Source organism: Pyrus communis, chromosome 12 (assembly GCF_963583255.1).
Source record: "Pyrus communis chromosome 12, drPyrComm1.1, whole genome shotgun sequence".
NCBI classification, from domain to species: Eukaryota; Viridiplantae; Streptophyta; class Magnoliopsida; order Rosales; family Rosaceae; genus Pyrus; species Pyrus communis.
Genome location: NC_084814.1, coordinates 15093433 through 15116355, shown reverse-complemented (window position 1 = coordinate 15116355; position 22923 = coordinate 15093433). Strand labels below are relative to the sequence as shown.

General features: G+C 36.6%; 1 protein-coding gene across 1 annotated transcript; it reads left to right on the top strand.

The window, feature by feature from the left end:
* The first annotated feature begins 1303 nt into the window (after window positions 1–1303).
* On the top strand, window positions 1304–16106 carry LOC137710330 (lysine-specific demethylase JMJ17-like). The gene is made up of 34 exons (XM_068449278.1): window positions 1304–1445; window positions 1545–2924; window positions 4513–4570; window positions 4873–4995; window positions 5133–5190; window positions 5288–5424; window positions 6182–6340; window positions 6438–6524; window positions 7404–7586; window positions 7799–7951; window positions 8031–8222; window positions 8317–8382; window positions 8637–8732; window positions 8853–8939; window positions 9083–9199; window positions 9281–9485; window positions 9568–9632; window positions 9927–9985; window positions 10080–10211; window positions 10302–10461; window positions 10537–10872; window positions 11800–11982; window positions 12074–12135; window positions 12849–12927; window positions 13240–13389; window positions 13474–13607; window positions 13816–13933; window positions 14017–14090; window positions 14191–14335; window positions 14609–14758; window positions 15136–15231; window positions 15318–15413; window positions 15515–15714; window positions 15809–16106. The coding sequence occupies exons 2-34, from the start codon at window positions 1588–1590 to the stop codon at window positions 16056–16058; spliced, it is 5547 nt and encodes a 1848-aa protein (XP_068305379.1). The 5' UTR covers window positions 1304–1445; window positions 1545–1587; the 3' UTR covers window positions 16059–16106.
* The last annotated feature ends 6817 nt before the right edge of the window (window positions 16107–22923 follow it).

The window sequence follows — 22923 nt, the reverse complement described above, 5'->3', positions numbered from 1 at the left end:
TAGGAAAAGTAATTATTCAAAGTACATTCGCTATGAACTGTGTTGTTGCACGTAAAGAACAATAAAAAAAGACTAATGTGTTGTGCACTATAGTTTGATTAAATTGATAATTAATGTAAAAGATGAAAAGTGGAGAGTGGACTCATGTTAGCCATCCAATATACCAGGTTCTTTCCATGTTCCTCTTCTAGGCAAATGGGCAAAGTAAATGTAATAGCATGATATCCCATTCAAGTATACCACATGACATACTGTAATATCATGTTATTTCTAAACTTTCTAAGCAACTATTTGTTACTTATTTCATTTTATCACTACACAGACCATGATGTCTATATCTTAAAGAATTCTTATTTCACTTTTGTCACAATGAAGATACTAAATTTTAGATGTACACATCGAGCGAATAAAAGAAAAAACTATAGTATACACGAACGTTAGCCTAAAACTTAATTGCTAAAAAAAAGTTGAAATGTGAACTTGCACACAAAATTTCTTGCTAAATTGATAGTTATGCACAAAAATAAAACAAAAATATGTGAGTCTTGACTAATGCCATTGGTTAAAAAAAAAAAGACAAGTCCACACGCAAAAACAATACGTAGATAATACATTTAAATCACACGTAGCATTGCGTAATAAAAAAGTACGCGTGTAAAAAGACTAGTAGGTATAATGTGGTAAAGTTGGAATTTGGAATTGCCCCACTAAGGGTTGGTTTGGTACTGATGTGCTTTTATAAAAAGTGAGTATCAAAAAAATTGAGCTCAAAAAAATATTTGGTAAACACTTAAAAACAGCTTATTTTCACAGTTTTGGGTGAAAAAACTGAAAGCGTGAAGTAGCAAAAATGAGCGTATTATTAAAGTACAGTAGAAACAATTTTTTTTTTAAAGTACAATAATACCAAACCAGCTCTAAATTAGACAAAGGAAGGAAGGGGACAGCAGTCCGGTTGCTTCAACACGCGTGCAACCAAACACGCTCTCAAACCAAGAGCAAAACCAACGCCTGGTTCTCCAAAAAAAAAATTGCCAACGCCTGAATGCTGACCGTCGATCAAATCCCATACTACACGCTCAGCCACCCGATCCCCTAGCGCGTGTAGATTCCCCAAACAACCCTCTCCCGGCGCAAGCCGCGGAAAAAGACCAAACGAGACAAACATAACCAAGACAATAGTACGGCTAGGCCCCCTTAAAGGAAACTCCTTATCTTTAAAGAAAAAATAAAAAATAAAAAATAAAAAATAAAAAATAAAACAACAAGGAGGAGAAGAGATAGAGTTACCATTCTCGTAAATTTTACCATTTTTAGGCGCTAATTTGTAATTCTGCGTCTTTCCTTTCAACAACACTCGATAGTTTTCGCACGAAACTCAGAAACCACACCCTCTCCTTCTTGTCTCTCTGAAATACACTCGCCAGTCTCAGTTTACTACAAAGGTACGCTCTGCAAAGCCCTAAAACCACTCGAATTCGAATTTCAGTACTGCAATGTTAATTTAATTTAATTAATCCAAATTTAATTGTATGTTTATGTAGGTAGCTATATGTATAGGTTGTGTGTATCTGTGTGGTGGTGTTAATGGGGAAAGGAAAACCTAGGGCTGTGGAGAAGGGAGTTGTAGGTCAAACTTTGAGTGTTTCATCATCTGGATCATTGAATATTCCATCTGCACCTGTGTATTACCCTACTGAGGATGAATTTAGAGCCCCTTTGGAGTATATTTATAAGATCAGGCCCGAGGCCGAGGCGTATGGGATTTGTAGGATAGTTCCACCGAAGAGCTGGAAACCCCCCTTTGCGTTGGATTTGGATTCGTTTACATTTCCCACAAAGACGCAGGCCATTCACCAGCTGCAGGTGCGCCCTGCGTCGTGCGATTCCAAGACTTTTGAGTTGGAGTACAATAGGTTTTTGGAGGACCGTTGCAGGAAGAAGTTGCGGAAGAGGGTGGTTTTCCAAGGGGAGGAGTTGGATTTGTGTAAGTTGTTTAATGCTGTGAAGCGATATGGAGGGTATGATAAGGTTGTGAAGGGGAAGAAGTGGGGGGAGGTTGCTCGTTTTGTGAGGCCGGTGAAAGGGATTTCGGAGTGCTCGAAGCATGTATTGTGTCAACTGTATCGTGACCATTTGTATGATTATGAAAAGTATTATAACAAGCTGAACAGAGAGGGGGCCAGAAGATATAAGAGGGGTATGCCTGTGGAGAAGAGGGGTGAACAGAGTTTTGAATGTTCCAGCTCCAAAAGGAGGCGAATCACTAAGGATGGTGGGAAGGTTAAGGTCAGTAAGGTAGAGAAGGAGGATGAGGAGCATGATCAGATATGTGAACAATGCGTAAGTGGCTTGCACGGTGAAGTGATGCTTTTGTGTGATAGGTGTAATAAGGGGTGGCACATTTATTGTCTGTCTCCTCCATTGAAGCAGGTTCCACCAGGGAATTGGTATTGCTTGGAATGCTTGAATTCCGACAAGGATAGTTTTGGCTTCGTGCCTGGTAAGCAGTTTTCACTGGAAGTTTTTAGGCGTATGGCTAATCGTGCCAAGAGGAAATGGCTTGGGTCAGGATCTGCATCAAGGGTTCAATTAGAGAAAAAGTTTTGGGAAATTGTGGAGGGTTCAGCCGGTGAGGTGGACGTTATGTATGGCAGTGACTTGGATACTTCCATGTATGGGAGTGGGTTTCCACGTGTAAATGACCAGAAACCAGAATCAACTGAGGCCAAGATATGGGATGAATACTGTAGGAGCCCATGGAATCTCAATAACTTACCCAAACTGAAAGGATCAGTGCTTAGAGCTGTTCATCATAACATTGCTGGTGTTATGGTTCCTTGGCTGTATGTTGGGATGCTGTTCTCATCTTTTTGCTGGCATTTTGAAGATCATTGTTTTTACTCAATGAATTATCATCACTGGTATGTATATCTTGTGTATTTTTTAATATTATATACGAGATAATTTTAGCTACAAATGCATAATAATTATCCATGTAAGATGATTATTAGTTACAAATGCATAATAATTTTAGCTACAAATGCATAATAATTATCCATGTAAGATGATTATTAGTGGGTTTGGGTTTGGGTTTGACTTCTTGGTTGGATTCCTTGCTTGGTGGAGAGATTTTGTTAATTATCTATTTGATTAGGATTTGGATTTACTTCCAATTAGGATTATGATTCTCATTATAACCTAAGTTCTATGCACTATAAATAGGACTTTAGGGTTAGTTTATTTTGTGCGCCTCACCATTGGTTTAGAGAGTTTTCTCTTTTGGGTTTTGGGTGGAGGTTACCGTTTGGAGTCAGGAGAGTGTGGCAAATTCATGGCTTATTTGTTTTGCATTTTGGTGAGATTCAATTTTTGAGTTTGAGAGTTAGAGACCAATTTGGAACAATCTTCTCTGTTTGTTTGGGGTTCTCTACTCATTTGGTTTAGGGTTTGTAATTTGCGAGATTTGGGTTGTGAGAGTTAACCACTCTATGGTAATCTCCGTTTGTTTAGTGAAATTTTTCACCGTGCTTCGCCTGTGGACGTAGGCTTTATGTCAAACCACATTAATCTCTTGTGTTCTTATTCTGAGATTGTTTGTTTCTTTGCTTTCGTTTACAACGTTGATATTTGATACTTTGTTAGAATTTGCTTCCATTTGTGCATAAAAGTACAACAATAACAAGGTTAAGAAACATGAAAGGGAAGATGAGGAGATACCCTCATTACCCTCATAAAAGAAAAGAAAGACATGATTCACTTGTTTTTCCCCCCATGGAATCCTTTGAAAATAATAATAAAAATTCTGTCCACCTGTTGATACTCTGCATTAAAAGAATTCAAAAGAAAGATGACTTTTGAACAAGATCTTCGGTTATATCCACAGACCACAGAGAGGACAGCATTTTCAGGAAACATATGTGCACCACTTACAAAATACACTTTTGGAAGTAATGTATCTTTTGTGATGATTATTCCCAGTGCAGAATTCAGTCAACATAAAAGTAGATTCATTGGTGAAATTGTTATCACATCGAAGTATATCTGGCTGACAATACTAGTTTGATATTAAATTTGATTTTGGATTTCTGTAACCTGTCCATTTGTCAGCTTCCAATCATGCACCTTGGGTTAATTGAGTACTGAAATAATATATAACCTCGGCCATGTCCTAGTATTATCTGATGGTGGTTGTCTTATAGTGGCGAGTCATTTCTATTTTTAGTTTCGCTGATCAAGTAAAAACTAATTTTGCATCTCTTGCCAAACTAGTTTGGAAAGTTGTGTTTCATAGTTGAAAGCGATTTGTAGGTAGACTTATGAGGCTATGCTGTTTGATTACCTTCAGACTTTTGCTTATATTTAAGAAAAAACAATGGTCGAAATATTTCTTTTGTTGTCTCTGTGTAGTGGATGAGTTTTCCCTTTTCTTTTTCAGAAATCAAATATTTTTTTCTTTTTGTGTAACTTAAAGTGGATGTTTTGAATGTTAGCTTTCTATTGTTTTCTCAGGGGAGAGCCAAAATGTTGGTACAGCGTCCCTGGTAGGGAAGCTAGTGCATTTGAGAAGGTAGCTCTTTCATTTTTTCATTTATTTTGGGGTTTGGTATTTGTTCTTAGAATATCAGCTTTTTCTCATTTGTGGTATCCTTCTCGTAATTCATTGTTTTTATCATTGGGAATTTCTATAGTACATTATTGTGGCAAGGGAATGAATTTGATTTGTATTTAATTGTAGCATGCTGTAGTTCTCTGCTGATTACTGTAACCTTTCAAATTTACCAATGCTTGCGGTTGTTCAATTCAATGCCAAACCAAATGGTGTTTTTCTGATGCTGAATTATAAGCACAATTTTTACTTACGTGCTGTAGGTGATGCGCAACAGTCTTCCTGATCTTTTTGATGCACAACCTGATTTACTCTTTCAGCTTGTCACCATGTTAAATCCATCTGTTTTGCAAGAGAATGGAGTTCCAGTATATAGTGTGCTACAGGTTTTTGTCCATCAATATATTCATAACTGTATTTAGGGTTTTCTTTTCAACTTTAATTATACACATACCAATTTTAAATTATTCATCTGGTATTTTTAGTAATTGTTGACGTTCTTTTCACACTTGCTCTCTGCTAGGAGCCTGGGAATTTTGTCATCACCTTCCCCAGATCTTACCATGGAGGCTTTAATCTTGGTATGGCATTTTGCTTTACAAGTTGATAGTGGTCAGGTGATGTAGTGTTCGGTTAATTCCTGCGCAGGGGATAACGCATTGGCTCTGGCATTTTCAGGTTTGAATTGTGCAGAAGCTGTCAATTTTGCTCCAGCGGACTGGCTACCTCATGGTGGGTTTGGAGCAGGGCTGTATCAGCTTTATCACAAAACTGCCATTCTGTCTCACGAGGAGCTTGTTTGTGTGCTAGCCAAGGTTAATTTTAGTGATAGGACATCTTATGCTTTACTATATGCATGTGTACGACAAATACCTTAAACTAGCTAGCCAATTCAGTGTTTGATATCAAGTATTTGCTTGGTGTTTTGGGTTTTGGCTAGAAGTTTGGGGGACCAAGCTATCTGTGGTTCACAATCTGATGTTCTCAGATCTTTGTCAATCCATACAAGTCTTTTCCAGGTTCAGCTGTACAACTTTAACCTTGTATTGTGTTGTTTAATGATACACAAATGCAAGTCCTGTTTGCTTGCTAATAAAATTTGTGATGTTATACCTGTTGAATAACTTTCATTTTATATCTCTCTGTAAATGTTCAAATTTTAGATGGGATGCTATTACAGCTATGTTGTGTAGTGGAAGTTTCCATAATCTTCAGTGAGCTCATATAAAAATAAGCAAAACTCTGCAGTTATGAAGCTATATTGTATTGGAGTAGCCCTTGGGTTATGAAGCTATCATAATGTGGATTGAAGGGCATAATAATGTTCATTGGATAGCAATTGGGCTACACAGCTTACTCATGTCAATGTACATTGTTAGAAAAGATTTTCACGTCTGATTATCAAATTATTTGTTTGTTGTAATGTGGCATTCTTTCAGTCCATAAATGCTGCAAAAGCAGTTGTCTTGCGTCAACATTGTTTATTGACTTCCTTTCTCCCTTTAAATTCTTTTGCCAGTCACTTAACTGAATTATAGGTCCCGTGAGCTTAATCTTGTTTTGGTTTAGCAGAGTGACTGTGACAGCAGAGTTTCAACTTATTTGAAGAAAGAATTGACAAGAATCTACAGCAAGGAAAAAACTTGGAGGGAGAGGCTTTGGAGAAAAGGAATCATTGGATCATCCATTATGTCCTCTCGTAAATGCCCCGAATATGTTGGTACCGAAGAGGTACTTGCATAATGCATTACAACCTTGTGTTTGGGCATATGCTTTGCAAATTTAATATTTTCAGATGATAATGATATTTCCTGCTGTTTTTTTGTAGGACCCTACATGCATTATATGCCAACAGTATCTTTTTCTTTCTGCTGTTGTTTGTTGTTGTAGGCCATCTGCATTTGTATGTCTAGAGGTATGTGATTCTCAGAATCTGTTTCGAATCCTCACTCTGTTTAGTATTTATGTGTGTAGTTCAATTTGGACATAAGTTATGATTCTAACCTATGCTTATAAATCTTGTGTGGGATTATTCTGTAAGAAAAGTTGGAATGGAGAAAAATAAAAGCACATGTTTGCATAATTGTTCTTTTGGAGATTTTTTCCCAATTATTTAAAGTTGATGGAGATGATGCAATGATAGATCACCTAGATAGTATTTATTCAACTTTCTGTACACTGTTTGGTAAGAAGGATGGAGTGAAATGAATACATCATGAGGTGGAATAATGGAAATAAAAGCAAAGATACAAAGTTTCCCTGATTCTTTTGTTTAGCAGAAGGGAAAGATGAGAGGAAGGAAAAAGAATGATATAATCTTAGATGCATTCCATTTTTATGTAGTTGGATTGAGGACAAGAGTCAAATAATTTTCAAGTATATTATATAATCTATTGCACATGATTCTGGTCCCTTAATCTTTTAACATCCTAACAAAGATATATATAATATTTGTAAGTAGATTTTCTCATTGTTTCGGGGTATCAAGTCAGAGTGCAGATTACTTGGTTGGAAGTTTTTAGTTTTGATGATAAATCCGACTCTTTTGTTTTCTTTTCTGTACTTATTAGGTGTTTAATAGTTGATGTTAATTACCTGATCTCTATAACCCAGAGTCGATAATTTTGTTTTCTTATCCTTACCTTGTTAAGAATTCTCTCGTACTAACTAAATTATAATGATGACTATTTACCATGTAAAATCAAGTTATGAACATGGTTGAACCTGGTACTTGGAAGTCTGTCTATTCAACTCATATGCTTTATCCTCACAAAATACTTTGCCTTTTGTGCAGCATTCGGAACACCTTTGTGAATGCAAATCCAAGAGACACCGTCTTTTGTATCGTCATTCTCTGGCAGAGTTGCATGAATTGGTGCTTGAAATGGATAAACATTGTTTTGGGGAGACAACACAAAGTAGGACTATAAGAAGGCAAACCTCATTCCCTGATGAACCAACGGCTTTGACAAAAAAGGTTGGATTTTTTTATCTTGACTAATCAATAATGTTATGTTGGCTATCATGCTATCATTTTGGTTTTTAATGTTAATCTGTATTTCTTTCTAAGAATGTCTGCGTTATTTTTAACATTAACTGGTTCTTAGTCAACGAATGTGGTGCCTACAATTTGATGTAATTAGTATGTGGGTTTTTTAGACTGCTTCTGAGGCCATGCAATGCATGTAGGTGAAAGGGGGCCATGCTACTTTTGCTCAACTTGCAGAACAATGGCTTTTGCGCTCATGCAAGATTTCTCAGAATCCGTTTTCAAGAGATGAGCATGTGTCTTTATTAAAAGAAGCTGAACAGTTTCTTTGGGCTGGCTCAGAGATGAATCCTGTGAGTTTCAACTGCTTTTTATCTTCTGTTTTGTTCTGAAATTTCACCTATGCTCATTTACATTCACATTGAAATATAGGTGCGGGAAACGATCAAGAATTTGATCAGATTTCAGATATGGGCTGAAGGTGTAAGAGATTGTCTATCTAAACTTGAGACTTGGTCATCTCATCGTGGAAACAATGGAGAGAAAGTTCACTTGGATTATATCAATGAGTTGCTGAGTTTTGATGCGGTGCCCTGTCACGAGACTGGGCATCATATTTTGAAGGTTACAGTTTTGTGAGTGGGTGTAATTGTTAGTTTGTCTTATCCTGGGCCTTGCCAACTAAGACTCTTACCAGGGGTGTGATTCTGTGATACAGGGCTACACCGAAAAGGCAAAGGTGTTGATACAGGAAATTGAATCTGCTATGTCATCATGCCCAAAGGTATTTTTCTGTTTTTCTGTCTATTCTCTCATGAGTTTATCTAACAGTGTTCTAACAATACTAATGTGAAGAAAAGGGCCAGGGCCAGAGCAAAGCTCAAGAAATTCACTTTTTTCTCTGGTCATACATGTACTTGCAGAAAGTAGGCAGTGTCTCTATTGTCTGCTGTACAATAATAGCACTAATCGATTACAATGTGATCTCATTTGACTTCATTCATAAGGATTAACATTTGTTTACAATTGTCCTTCCAGCTCTCAGAGTTGGAATTGTTGTATTCCAGAGCCTGTGAGCTTCCAGTCTGTGTGAATGAAAGTGAAAATTTACTACAAAGAATTTCATCAGCAAAGGTAGTTTACTGTATTTGGACTCAAATTCTACCAAAACCCGAGTTAAAAATAATTCGAGCTATAACGTATTCTCGTATATGGCAAGCTAGTGTTGATAATCTGGCTTCATTATCTGGGCAGGTCTTGATGGAAGGCATAAGAAAATGTATCTCAGAGACACGTACTGCTGCAATTGAGATTGATGTTGTTTACAATTTGAAATCAGAGGTAATGATGATTGGCATGCTGTTCTGTTGCCGAACTTTGTGTTTTGTTTAAATCTCTTACGTTGTGACTAATAATTCCTTTTTTTTTTTTCTTTTTTTTTTTTTTTGGTTGGTTGGGATCATAAAATTGAATCTAATAAACAGATTTCAGAGCTCCAAGTTGAACTCCCAGACACAGATAGGCTTTCGGATCTGTTAAGGAAGGCTGAATCATGTCATGCTCGATGTGGTGAAATTTTGAAAGGTCCTATTATCCTTGAGGTTAGCCATACGGTTAATAGGCTACCCCAATGATTTGCATGATTTAAAGTACTTGTACTTATGAATACATGGCTTCTGCAGGATGTTGAGGTGTTTCTGAAAGAATTGGATGGTTTTACTGTTAACACACCAGAGCTGAAGCTTCTGAGGCAGTACCACACTGATGCTGTTTCTTGGATTTCTCTTCTTAATGCTGTTCTTGTGAACATTCACGAAAGGGAGGATCAAAATGTAGTTAATGAGTTAATGCTCATTTTAACAGATGGAGCATCTTTGAGAATTAAAGGTTCTGGAATATGTTGACTTTTTCAGCAGTCATAAGAAAGAGGCCTCTCTTGTTGCTAACATTGGGTTTTTTTATTTATCAGTTGATCAGTTGTCTATCGTAGAGTTTGAGTTGAAGAAGGCTCAGTGCAGGGAAAAGGCGCTGAGGGTAAGTTACTATTATTATGTAATTCGTCTCCTTCCCTCCCTCCCTCTATAGATGGTCGTGGGTAACCCAATGGGATTAGCTTAGGCCCACTGGATTTGTGTCTATGTGAGTTTTTGTGCATGCAACGTTGCAAACTTGCAGTATGTACACAACGACAAGTTAAGTGGGCCTAAGCTAGCCCACGGGTATCCATCCCTCCCCCTTCTGGCCTGCTCCTATGTAGTTTCACTTGTTTTTTGTGCTTGAATCCTAATAGACACCCAAATGCATATAATTTACTTGGAATATATGCAGATGCGAGATACTAAATTGTCTCTGGACTTCATTCAAGAAGTGATGATGGAGGCAAGAATGTATGTACCGTTACCTTGATCCCTGGTACAAGTGTGATACTAGAGAATGGATTGTATTTGCATTAACCCTTGATCAATTTGTGTTCTCTGTCAGGTTACGTATTGAGGGGGAGAAGTTATTCGTTGATATGTCTGAAGTGTTTGATGCTGCAATGCTATGGGAGGAAAGAGCGAAACATATCCTTGCACATGAGGCTCAGATATCTGACTTTGAAGATGTTATCAGGTTTTCTACATGCTTTACATTTTTTTACCATATGGGTGTTCGTGGATAAGTTCCTTTGCTGGTTCTAATAATTGAGTTTTAATGTTTTAGGAGTTCGGAAGACATACATGTGAATTTATCTTCTCTCCTTGATGTCAAGGATGCACTATCAAAGGCTATGATCTGGTTAAGGAGCTCAAAGCCATTTTTAATGACTTGTTTTCCTTTGGTATCTGTTTCAAGTTCTTTGCTGAATGTCAACACCTTGAAGGTTCTCAACGTCTCCTGTTTGTTTTCTTTGCTAAAGATTGATAGACCTAGATAACAATATGGTTTAATGTTGTAGGAATTAGTTTCCGAGTCAAAGCATCTGAAGGTTTCTTTGAAAGAAATAAGGATGCTTGAGACTGTTTTGATGAACTGTAAGGAATGGGAGAATGATGCTTGCTCTCTACTGCAAGATACAAGGTGCCTATTTGATATTAGGATCATTGGTGATGGAACAAGAGATGGTCTTCTTTCCAAGATTGAACATCTAATTGCAAGAATCGAATCCTTGGAAAGCACTGGTTTATCTCTTTCTTTTGACTTTAGCGAGCTTGTGAAACTTAAGGAGGCTTGTTCTGTGCTGCAATGGTGTAAGAAGGCTCTTTCTTTCTGCTCTGGAGTTCCTCCTCTTGTGGTAATACTTCATACTCCAATAGTAATCAAATTTTATGTCTTCGGATGAATTTGCAATAGTGATCGTACAACATGATGCTTAAGTTTTAGTTGTGGTTGTATAACCACTTTTCCCTTGCATTTCCTACCACATCCAGTTATGACTGCTGGCAGAGTTATCACCAGACTCGTTAATATACCCATGACTTGATCCTCCATGCTCCCTAGTACTAACATTTCACCTTCAAGTTCCACGGACAATTGCTAAATCTCTGCAGTGCTTGAAATTTACACTTCTTAGTCTCAAAATTTTTGCAGTGTAGAGCATCTCCTCTACTTCTTCTTCCTTTGATTAGAATAATAAAATGCATCTAGCGGTAGAGTAGCAACCAGGTTCGGTACCAATTAATGTAATAAGTACGTGATGGAAAATATGATGGACCAAGACACAGCACAAGGAGTCTATCAATGTTTGTCCGACGCATCATAAAAAGTGTATCAATGTTTGTCCATTGCATTCAAGACTCCAACTACTTTTCCATACAACTAGAAGCGTGTTTTGCAGAAGCTTTGCTTTTCGTCTTTTATTGTTCATTTTTTCAATCAAAGAGAAGGGAGAGACGACATAGATGAGATCTGAGAAAAAGAATAGGAATTAGGAAGAGTTAATATTTGCCCTAAATGAAATGACACTCCAAGTCTCAACCCACCACAATCAGAATGAATGCAAGGCACAAGTTGCTAAGCTAGAGTGAATAGATATTGTATAGACCAACTTAAAAAGAGTCCCTGTGATTTTTAAGCTACCCTTGGTACTAGTGGTGGAATAACGAGGATGCTATCTTTTTCTTGCTTGGTTTTCATGTGCTTTGTTTTAACAATGTATGAACTTTCTGTACAATGCCTTTCTGATTGGCAATTTTATGGAGACTTGTCATTTCTGTTGTAGGATGTTGAAGATTTGGTGAGTGCTGCAGGAAATTTATATGGTACATATGCCCCTAGTGCATTGTGGGGCTTGTTGGTTGAAGGGCTCAAATGGCTTGAGCATGCTACAAAGGTTATTTCTGCACCATGCAATTCTGAAAGACACATGTTAAGTGAAGCTGAAGAAGTACTAGCTAAATCTCAGGTGCTTTTATTTTTTGGTAATTTTTCAAATCAATTCTATGCATGGATATTTTTATACTTGATTTACTAAACTGTACCATCTTCTTTTGCAGAGTATTGGTGTCTCCTTCCCATTGATGGTTGGTCAACTTGAATGTGCTATTCAGAAACACAAGTGAGCTTGCAGTTTCTTTGACCTGTTCATTGTTTTACCTTCACATTTTAAACTGAAGTGCATTACTTGAAAAGTAGATATATATGCGGGAGGAGTTTGGGAAAAAATTTCAAGGACTTAGCATGCATGCTACAAGTCCAGGCTGTTGCAGAATATGAAAATGAGGCTAATAATATGAGTGTTTGACAAAACGTGTTTTTTAATTACTATTGTCACTGCAAAATGGTTTCTTTAGAAAAAAGAAAAGTTCTTATTTTGCAAATTTGTTTACATATTATTTGGTAATAGTAGGTTGGTTCTACTTCTACTAGGTAGAAATAAAAGTTGTGTCGTGATTTAGTGTATTAAGAAATGTTTTGATGTTTAGTTATCAAGTTGAAGGAAAGAGAACTCTTGGAATGAATTGGTCCTTAAAACTTGTATACTAGAACTTCAGGGGTGCTACCTGATTCAGTGGCTTGTTTTCTGCTCATATCAAATTATGACCTCTTTGGGCGGTCTGATGTATTGTACCTTTTTCCATTTTGATCAGTTCAAGGGAATGGAAAACCATTTGGCCTATAAGCATGTAACCAATTGGGTAACAAAACAAAAAAAAACTTGGTTTCTGGGTTTTCAATGTGGGGATTAAAACTTACACAATTTTCAATTCATATTGGCCTCTCTTGCATTAACAGTATGATTTATAATAAGTGATTTTAAATGTATTGTAGGTCCTGGCTTGAACAAGTGCATCAACTTTTCAGCCTAAGGCCAGAAGAACGATCTTGGTCTCTAACATTGCAGCTAAAGGTATGATGTCGGTTTGTGCGCTTGTACATGCTTAAGTACTTTAGAAATGACAAAGTTCAATTTTGTTATCTTGCAGTTCATCTTTGAGTCAATGTCTTTATTTGTAGTTTTAATGTTAATATCTCAGCATATTTGATGGTTGATTATAACTGATGACTTCTTCGATTGTTGAAGAGTACAACACTTTGGCTTGGTCAATGTTATATAATTTTTGCCTGCTTTCTCTTGTCGTGTGGTATTGATTGTTAAGTTACATTCGATTATGTACTTAAATTCCTGAAAACATGCCTAATATGATTCAATTGCATTCAGGAACTTGGAGTTTCTGCTGCTTTCAGTTGCACAGAGCGAGATTTGATTGTATCTGAAGTTGAAAGGGTTGAGAGTTGGAAACGACAGTGCATGGATATTGTCAGGGTAGTAGTTGAAGATGATAAGTCATTGCTTGGCGGTTTAGAAAAGGTTTCAGCTAAAACTCTTTGTAATTTATTGCATTTAATTGTAATGTTTTCTGTGCGGACTTAAATCGATGTTATTGATTCACAGATGGGACAGACTCTAGATCGATGTATGCGCATATATGAGAAGCCACATGGCTTGAAAGAGAGTAGTTCCTTTGCTTGCTGCTCCAGTGGTTCTCTGGATCAAGAATTTCTTACTTGTTCTTCATGCAAGGACTGGTAAGGTATTTATTGCTATTGTAAAGTTTTGCGGTCCTTCATCCTTGCATGTTATTACTAGTACTTAATTGTTTCACATTGGGTTGATATTTCAATCTTATTTCTGCACAATCACTTGTTTTTACTTAAGAATTTTCAGCAAGAAACACAATTCCCGTAAACTCTCCCCCTGTTATAGATTATAACTTGATATCTTTTATATGAACAGCTACCATTTGGGGTGTCTAGGGTCTTCCATAATTGATGGCAAACATGCAGAATATGTGTGCCGATGTTGCCGACATCTGGTATCTGGAACAACTTCTCAAAATGGACGCAGTTCTCCGGTATGTATTAGTTTGTTTAGCATATTCTGTAAGGAAGACTATATGTTTGATATCTATATTAATATCCCTTTTACGTTGTACAGATATTTGGAGGGGTGCGGCCAGAACTGAAAAAAATTATTGAACATCTATCCGGTGACGCAGACTTCTGTGTTTGGTAATGAAGTGTATTATGGATGCACTCCTTGAAGCTACTTGTTTATTCATATGTTGATCTTGAAGTTATTGGAATTATTGACATTGTTTTGTATTTTCAGTATTGAAGAAAGAGAGGTGCTGAAAATAAATTTGAAGCAAGCTCTGGCATGCAAATCTCGGTTGACAGAAATAGTGGATTTTACGTTGGCTTATTCTGATAAAGATCTCAGTGTCATCTCTGAAAAGCTAACCACGGCTTTAAAGGTATCTTAAGGAGCATTTTCGTTGTAGTGTCGGAACTTTTTATTATTAGATAAAAAAAATGCGATGGACCCTCTGGCTTTGCCATCTTTAATAAGTAATAAATACCTTTGGGTTGGAATTTGCTAGGTATGTTGTTAGAAAACTAGTCTTTCGGAAATTGAAAAGAAAAAAAAAGGAGAATAGCTAGTCTTGGTATTTTCTGTTGATGGGAATGACCTTGATGTAGGCAGTAGTTGGTGAGTCTTCGTGACTGAATTTGTTTTTGTTATACAGGCCAGAGAAATTCAAGGTGTGCATGATCATGAAGGGGATAGCAACCTTGTGTTGGCCTTATCAAGATACTCATGGAAAGTCAGAGTCAACAGGTTATTGGAGGGTTCACAAAAGCCCACAATCCAACAGATTCAGCAGCAGTTAAAAGAGGTATGTGCTGCTGGTATAGATGAACAATTTCTCTATCCTTTCTGGTGAATTCTTTAATCTAACCCTAGGATGGAAAAATAATTTTCCAACAATTGGTTGTTTTAGATCGAGAATTTCTTTGCTTGTGCATGAGTACTGCATACCGAGAAATGGTGGCTAGGTTTTTTGCTTTTAGAATCTAAAGAAATAATAGAAGCACTTAATACATTGAACTTCAACTTTTTGAGGCAAAAACAAAAGTTCCGATGTGAGGTCACTCATGATTGTCCCATAATAGCAAACCTTTATCAAGTAAAACAATTTAGTGGGAAAGAATATCCTCTATTTTTGCCCTAGGTAATGTTCATGCATGTATTTATATTTTCTTTAATGTTTAGGGAGCTGCCTTAAACATTCCACCTGAAGATTACTATTGGCAGAAACTTACAGAAGTGAGGATTATTGGTTTGCAGTGGGCAGATACTGCCAAGACGGTTAGGAGCACATCTCTCCTAGATTTCTGTATCTTCTCTTTTTCTTTCCTCTCCTCTCTTATTTTTCATCATTATTTTGTGCACAGGTTGTTGCCGATTCTGGGGTTCTCTCCTTGGATAAAATTTTTGAACTTGTTTCGGAGGGTGAAAATTTGCCTGTTCGTCTAGAGAAGGAACTTAAGGTAACAGAGGAGGCTTTCGTCTTAATTGTGTGATGTGGCCTTTTGTTAATAAACTATGCTGGATCTCTGACCCACCCTAAAACAATGCTTACCGGTTCCAGTTGTTGAAAGCTCGGAGTATGCTTTATTGCATATGTCGAAAGCCGTATGATCAGCGAGCAATGATTGCGTGTGACCAATGTGATGAGTGGTATCACTTCAATTGCATAAAGCTGCGTTCCACGCCAAAGACTTACATATGCCCTGCATGTCAGCCTCTAGCAGAAGAGTTGTCTGCTGAACCCGCGGTGGATCAAGAGAGGTCAGCCTGGTCTCCTCAAAATTAACTGTATCCTTTTTCGATTACTAGTATGCGTGTTCAATAACTGGTTCTCCCAAAATGCTTCCTTGCGCAGATGTACCGATGCAAAATCTGTAGAGCCCAAAACGCCCTCTCCTACGCACACAAAGCGCCGGACGAAACCAAAGAAGGCAGAGTCCTTTATAGCACAAAAGATGCTTGCAATTAGGGAGCCCAACAATAGTTTTAGGTGTTCTAGTGGGATAGAACGTTTATGGTGGCGAAATCGGAAACCTTTCAGAAGGGCGGCTAAAAGACGCGCCGAGCTTGAAAGTCTCTCTCTGTTTTCTGATTTGCAACGGTGAAACATTTAAAATCAATGTTGGTTGTAGGCCAACATTTAGTTTATTCAATTGGTTATTACGGTTTTAGCTCTCAAGTAGATAGTCCTAAATTCGAATTTCTTAAGCTATATATATACAATGAGGGGAAAACCCTTGTTCTCGTTCTGGAAATGTTTCTGAAATCATAAACGTTAGCTTGCGTTGTGCGGGGTCAAGTTTGAGAGGGGGGGGGGGGGGGGGGGGGGGGCATTTATGCCTGTCAATTTCTTACACGACATGTTAACTCGGATTCCTGGATTCTCTCTGTTTCGCTCGAGTTCTTCTCCTTCCCGGATTCCATTACTACTAGAACCCAAAACCCATTTCCCTATTTGAAAAAGGAGGTAAATTATTTTTAAGTGACATGGTACTATTGTTTTATTTCTTTTTCATAATTATTTTTGGTAAACTTCTCATAATTTGAATGGTTTATAATGTTTGGTTTTTGTGTACTTAGTTTATGCGAAAGAGAGTTTTGATGTGGAAAGCCTTACTGAAAAAATCATCTATATAACTCTTGAAGATAATAGATCAAACCAAAGTTCCACTACCATTTCTCCGTCATGAACAATGAAAATTGAAGGATTTTGTAAAAAAAACATGCAAGCTTAGAGTTTCATTGACTAGGTTTTAACTTATGAGAAAGTTCCACAACCTTGAAAAGAAAAACTCCTTTATTTAGCATATCCTTGCACATTTGATATCTTGTAGTAGAGTTTGATACTTTTTCATTGGGCTCTTGTTTTGGAGTATGTAGTACTTAATGACAAATGTGTTTTTATGTTTTGAAGAAATATTTATGTGACAATGTGTTATGTGCAAATTTTAAAATTTTTTTTTTTTTCCTTAACGGGTTAAACGGGTTGGGTCATTTTACATGTTATTTTAATAGGTAAAGGGATATGATCTGTTAAGACACCGCTAAGATAATGAGTGTGACACGACACGACCCGTTAAAATAACCTGTGTTAGGGGTGCAACTTGAGTTGGGCCAATCTGAACCCACCCATGTCCAACTCGACTTTAAACCCGAACAAGCAATTTTTAGTTTTATTTTTTTATTTTAATTATAACCCGCCCAAACCCAACTCAATTTCAACCCATTCATTGGGTTGAGTTGGGTTGATCATTTGCATGTCCATCCCCAACCCGATTAACTAAACCCAATCTAACATAAATTACCCTTTATAATTACTTAAGCTTTTAGGGAATACGATACTTTGATTAGTCAGCCCATATTCGTAGTCTCTAAATCCTAAAGCTTTATAGTAGATTGTTAGTCTCCAAAACCTAAATTCGTTGTGTCTCGAAGCAATTGCTCATCAACTTTGATTGATTTAAGAAATTAAAGTTAGCTAGCTTTGATGCTACTTGGCTTAATTTTTTAATTTTTTTAGGAATCCTTGGAAACTAAGTTATTACAGGATTAAACTTGAAAAAGTTGGGAACCCGAACCCAACCCAATTAAACCCAAGCCTGAATTGTAAAAGTTGGGTTAGGATTGGGTTGACCTTCCAACCCGTCCAAGTTGCACCCATAACAGGTGCCACGAAAACGACAGGAACACAACAAACATGACCCATTTACCAGGCCTAATGACATTGCTTCCATGCATTAGTGATGCATTATTTCTCAAAATAACATCATAATTAAAACCGTGCATTCTCTTAATCATTTTCTAAAGACCATTTTTAGAAAATTTATACGACTTGTTTCAAAGAAATCAACTTTTCATGAGCATGCCACTTGTTATATATCTGTTGATTTCTTTGATATATATGAATAGCTAAATGGTATTCAAATTTAACAAAATATTTCTATATATAATTTTGATGACAAAGTGATTGGAACGGTTTTCATTTTTACGTTTGTTCATTAGATGATATTATATAAGTAGAGAAAGGAGAACTTTTCCTTTCGTTGAATAAATATTGTTGGAACCAAAATCTTGCATCCACGAATGAAGGCATAATTCGGTCAGAATTGTCCATGATTTTCTGGCGAGGGGAGAATGAGGTTGATTGGAGGTGTGGTTGAGGTAATGGAATAATTTCCTCCGGTAAATGTTCAAATTATGGTTCACACACGAAGGTTGGGTTAGTTCTTATTAGACCCCTTAGGTTAACAAGGTCAAAATAAAAAGACTTGGTGAGGCACGAGTCCATTTAGTGAGGTTGTTAAATACACATTCTGTTTGATACAATTGGGAGTAACTCAAAATACTTCAATATGGCAAAGTAGTCCGGTGTAAAAAACATACCCATAAAGTAATTTTTAGAGTGCAAGTCTAGGAATTACGCTATGTGCAGTTAGGTGTTGCCTGAAAAATATTGATATGCATTTGGTTTTTATTTGTGATTGGTGATGAACTTCTCATGAGTTTAGGAACTTTGGTTCTCCTGGTGGTACCCAAGTATTCAATATCATTAGGTTTCTAGGTATGACAAGCATATAACCAAGCATGCAAACATTTCAAATGTCATACTTGATATTACATTATTGATGTTGTTTGTACCATACTTGATCAATCTTGAAACTACTAAGTATTGATCAACTTCATACCTTCAAGGATCCACTAAGAGGCTCATGCTGAGGCACCTCTACCAAAGCACAAGAGTTTCTTCCACCTAGGAGGCCAATCATAGCACGACATGTGTCAACATTAGAATAAAGCTCCTAGAGTCCCACATCGATCGCGGACAAAAGCCCAAACCCTCCTCCACTATAAAAAAAAAAAAAAAAAAAGACCATTCTCCTACAATAATCCCTAATGTCATTATTGTACTTAAACTAATCATTAGACCCCACTAATGATGATTATGCTTGAACCTATGTATTTGTGCTAACCCTTCACTATTAATGAGAACTCCTCTACTCTGTGGACGTAGCCAAACTTAGGGTGAACCACGTACATCTTGTGTTTGCTTCCCTATCTCTATCTCTTTACATATTATCCTCACTATCGGAGCAACCAAGCGAATGTCATAAACTTGACACTTTATGTTGTTCCAAAATCTAGCTGATTTTGTGCATCAACATATGTCATTCTTGTAAGTTTGTTTGAAAACCTTGGTTAACATTAATTCTCGAGTCAGAGCTATAATTGCTTCTGCTTCTGTATGCAGATTTCTGAGCTTTCTCTCGTCGGCTTCATTGTTGGATGCCCTTTCGACAGACAAAAAGGCACCCATAATGTGTGTATTCTTAACTTGAGCCGCCTAAACGTACTCTCTCATCTTTCTTTCTTTCTTTCTTTTTTATCAAGATTTGCTTGTCTTTATTTTAGGTTGTGAAAGTGAGGCTTTTCATTGATGACCTTTCTAAGACTAGAAAACTTGAGGGCTTAAAGCATACGTAGTGGGACGAGGGCTTTACATCGAAGGTTGGTGTATATAGCCTTGCAAAATTATTTAGTCTGGTAATATGATGATTCTGGTAATATCATATTTTGTCGTTAGTCAAGGGTACCTAGATTATGTGAACAGGAAGCTGAACTCATTCATGATAGAGTGATTGTATTAGGACTGCACTTACGATATACTCTACTACTACTTTCTTTGTGGGTATATTATCATTAAAAAAATGAATTTGTGAGGTTCTAAAATCATTGACCCTATTGGAAAACAAACTCAAGACTTTCTTAAGTTATTGAAGCTGTGATCGAACTTGCTGGCATCACAATCCCTCTGCGAGTGTTGGTACTCTTTTTCAGTTTAAAAATCCTTTGAAAGCCTTGAGTGAGCATTAGACTCTTTAAATGAGTTATTTGTTATTGTTAGGCGTACCGTTATTGGGCTAAGACAATAGAAAGGTACAATGATGTTATTGTTAGATTGTAAATTTGTGCCACAAGTAAATTCAGCTTCTAATCACGATATTGTGCCATAGAGGCGTTAAAATATATGTTAATTTATTTTCTATACCTTGTTATGTAAAACTTCAAATACTTTCTTTGTGTTTGCCAAGTGATAACCACAAAGTGAGTGGATTTTGGTTCAACTCATGTAAATGCGAATTTTCTGTGACAAATCAGACAATAACACGTGTACAAAGTAATTGCATTTGTATTAATGAGTTTAGGGTTACAATCTGTTTACAAACTTGAATGCTTTGATTCGATTTTTGAAGATGAAAATTGTAGTGTTGTTGATCTGCAAGTCGCGATGACTTAATCTCGAATGAACAAACGCCTCAAGGTTTTGGCTTATGACTATGGAAGAATTAGCACGTGTAGTGGTGCATGATGATTCTTCTCAAGAACGAATAATAACGTGGAGAGTTTTCTGAGTGTTTGAGAGTTTGGAAATTTGGGAGTTTGGAGGGGCTTCAGAGCTTCAGCGTCTGGGTGTGAGAATGATTTTTTGGACCCCTTTCCTCTGTCTTGGTCTCATATTTATAGTCTCTCCAAGCCTTGGCTACAGTTGAACTTGGGCTTGATTGTGCGGTTGACGAATTGACAAAAGAACCTAGACTTGATTTGTGGCTTGGTTCATGATTTGCCTCCATCAATCAATATTTGATTTAAATTAAAAAAAAATCAAAAAAATCAATATTCCCCAATTTGGCCTTTTTTATTTTATTTCAATTTAAATTAAAACCAAATAATTCTTTTCCGCCAAGTGTTGACATGTGATGACTTGTCCAGTTTTGTTGAGTCATAGGTCATGTGTACAATTTGTGAAACACATGGTACATGTCACGTAAGCCTCGCATGTCGAAATTCAATGCGTTGGCGAGCATTTATTTTCATCGAAATTTACATGTCTACAACTCAGCTTTGCAGTTCCATATAAATATAATCACAGAATGTATGACAAATTATATGAAAATGAAAAACATGAAGGAAATGAAGCTAACCATTTATCAAATATTCAACAAAAAAATAATAACTTAAAAGGAAATGAGAATTACAAGCAATTAGGTGAAGTTTAAACCTATTCTTGCAAGTTCTTACTAGTAACTAAAGTGTTTTGAAATGATGTTTTAATACAGGAAATGGATACTACATGTAATGTAGCAAAGCTTTAATTGTAAATGCAATTGCAAAGTTGTCGAATTACCAAAGGAATTTGGAAAAAGTAGGTTGCAGAGCTTTAAAGTCTTGATGTGTTGTGAGTTAAGTGTCTTTGTGTACAGTGTTTTTTGTTGTCTTTAACAGAACATACCTGTCTTCTAGTTTAAGTTTTTTCCTCTCAAATTAATCCTCTATGTTCCCAGTTGCTGATGTGATTGTTGTCAGAGGGTAAGAATTTTTATTGCAACTTGCGCTTTTATCCTTCTAAAACTACCAAAATGCCATATGAAAACACTTCTATGAAAACCGATTGAATTAACTTTGTCTAGCGTGAAAGAGAGTTTTGCCACCGACAATGCCACATGTAAAATACTTTTGAAATCTTCAGGCTTCCTCATTGTTATTCTATTCACAATAAATACTCATCATTGCCTTTAGTTAAAAAAAAATACAAGTAATTGGGCCTTGAATAAACATAATGTAGGGAAATTTGGAAAAATAATCAAAATTTGGACCTCATATAGAATTATAGCCACACTTTTAAGTTTATGATAATTATAATCAAAAGTTAATCTCAAATTACTAATCTATCCTTACTAGCTAGAAACTTCTCTTTTGCTCTTAATTGTACGAGTTTTTTCACAGTTAAGAGCAAAAGAGAAGTTTCTAGCTAGTAAGGATAGATTAGTAATTTGAGATCAATTTTTGGTTATACTTATCATAAACTTAGAAGTGTGGCTATAATTCTACATGAGGTCCAAATTTTGATTATTTTTCCAAATTTCCCTACATTATGTTTATTCAAGGCCCAATGACTTGTATTTTTTTTAACTAAAGGCAATGATAAGTATTTATTGTGAGTAGAATAACTCGCAAGTCATTGAACACATGGCTGCTGCCATGACTACGACGTCGAGCCTGGTCTCCGTCTACCTAAATCTTGCGGTTCTTCTCCCTAATACCTTACCGACGTTGAGCTTCCCCCTGCTATGACCACCATGTAGGTTCCGTTCTGCAAGCTCGACCTGTCTTGTCTTCGACACTCACTGTAACTCCGCCCCACCCCACCTTCCTCTATTTTTTCTCCAACACACAATATAGCTCCGTCCCCCCGACCCCCACCATGTGGGTTCCAAATGACCACATGCCCCATAAAACCATCCCAAAAACGTGGCCACAAACACCTTTTTTCTTGAATTATTTTCCACCCAGCTGGAAAATTTGTTTAGAATTTTTCACCAAAATTGTAAATTAAAAAAATGGAAAAAGTTTGGAGAGAAGAAGAAGATGATGATGATGAAGAATCAAGTCCAACAGCTATCCGATACCAGATATGATAATCAGAGATAAAACTTATATGGAAAATTTTGAAAATTTAGAAGAAAACCCAATACAACTCGACAATCATTTAATTTAGATACGAGTTTAAGAAGTTAAATTGATAATTCTATGTTCTAATTCTACCGATTTCTTCCTCCTCCTCCTAGTTTCTTCTCCTTTGAGTACCCAGAAGCTAAAAGTTGAAGCTCTTTAAGACTAGAGATGGAAAGAAAAAAAAGGTAGAGAGAGAGAGAGAGAGAGAGAGAGAGGCAAAAACGCGTGTGAAGTGAATGATCCAAGGCTCAACTTTTCAATCGCAACTCCCCGTCGGAGCTCACTTGGATGGAGATTGGTTACAGGTGGGTTTAGGAAAACAACAAATAAGTATTCAGCGATTAAGAGTGTAGTAGTACTTTTATATTAACTTTTAGTTATGGTTATCATAAAATTAAAATCATGGCTATAATTTTATATAAGGTACAAATTTTGGTTATATTTCCAAATTTTCCCACA

Bases quoted from the DNA above. Each gene is read 5' to 3' on its own strand.
- LOC137710330 (XM_068449278.1), top strand. From the start codon at position 1,588: ATGGGGAAAGGAAAACCTAGGGCTGTGGAGAAGGGAGTTGTAGGTCAA. The intron at 15,414-15,514 runs GTAACAGAGGAG...TACCGGTTCCAG, and splicing joins GTCTAGAGAAGGAACTTAAG to TTGTTGAAAGCTCGGAGTAT. The intron at 15,715-15,808 runs GTCAGCCTGGTC...TTCCTTGCGCAG, and splicing joins CCCGCGGTGGATCAAGAGAG to ATGTACCGATGCAAAATCTG.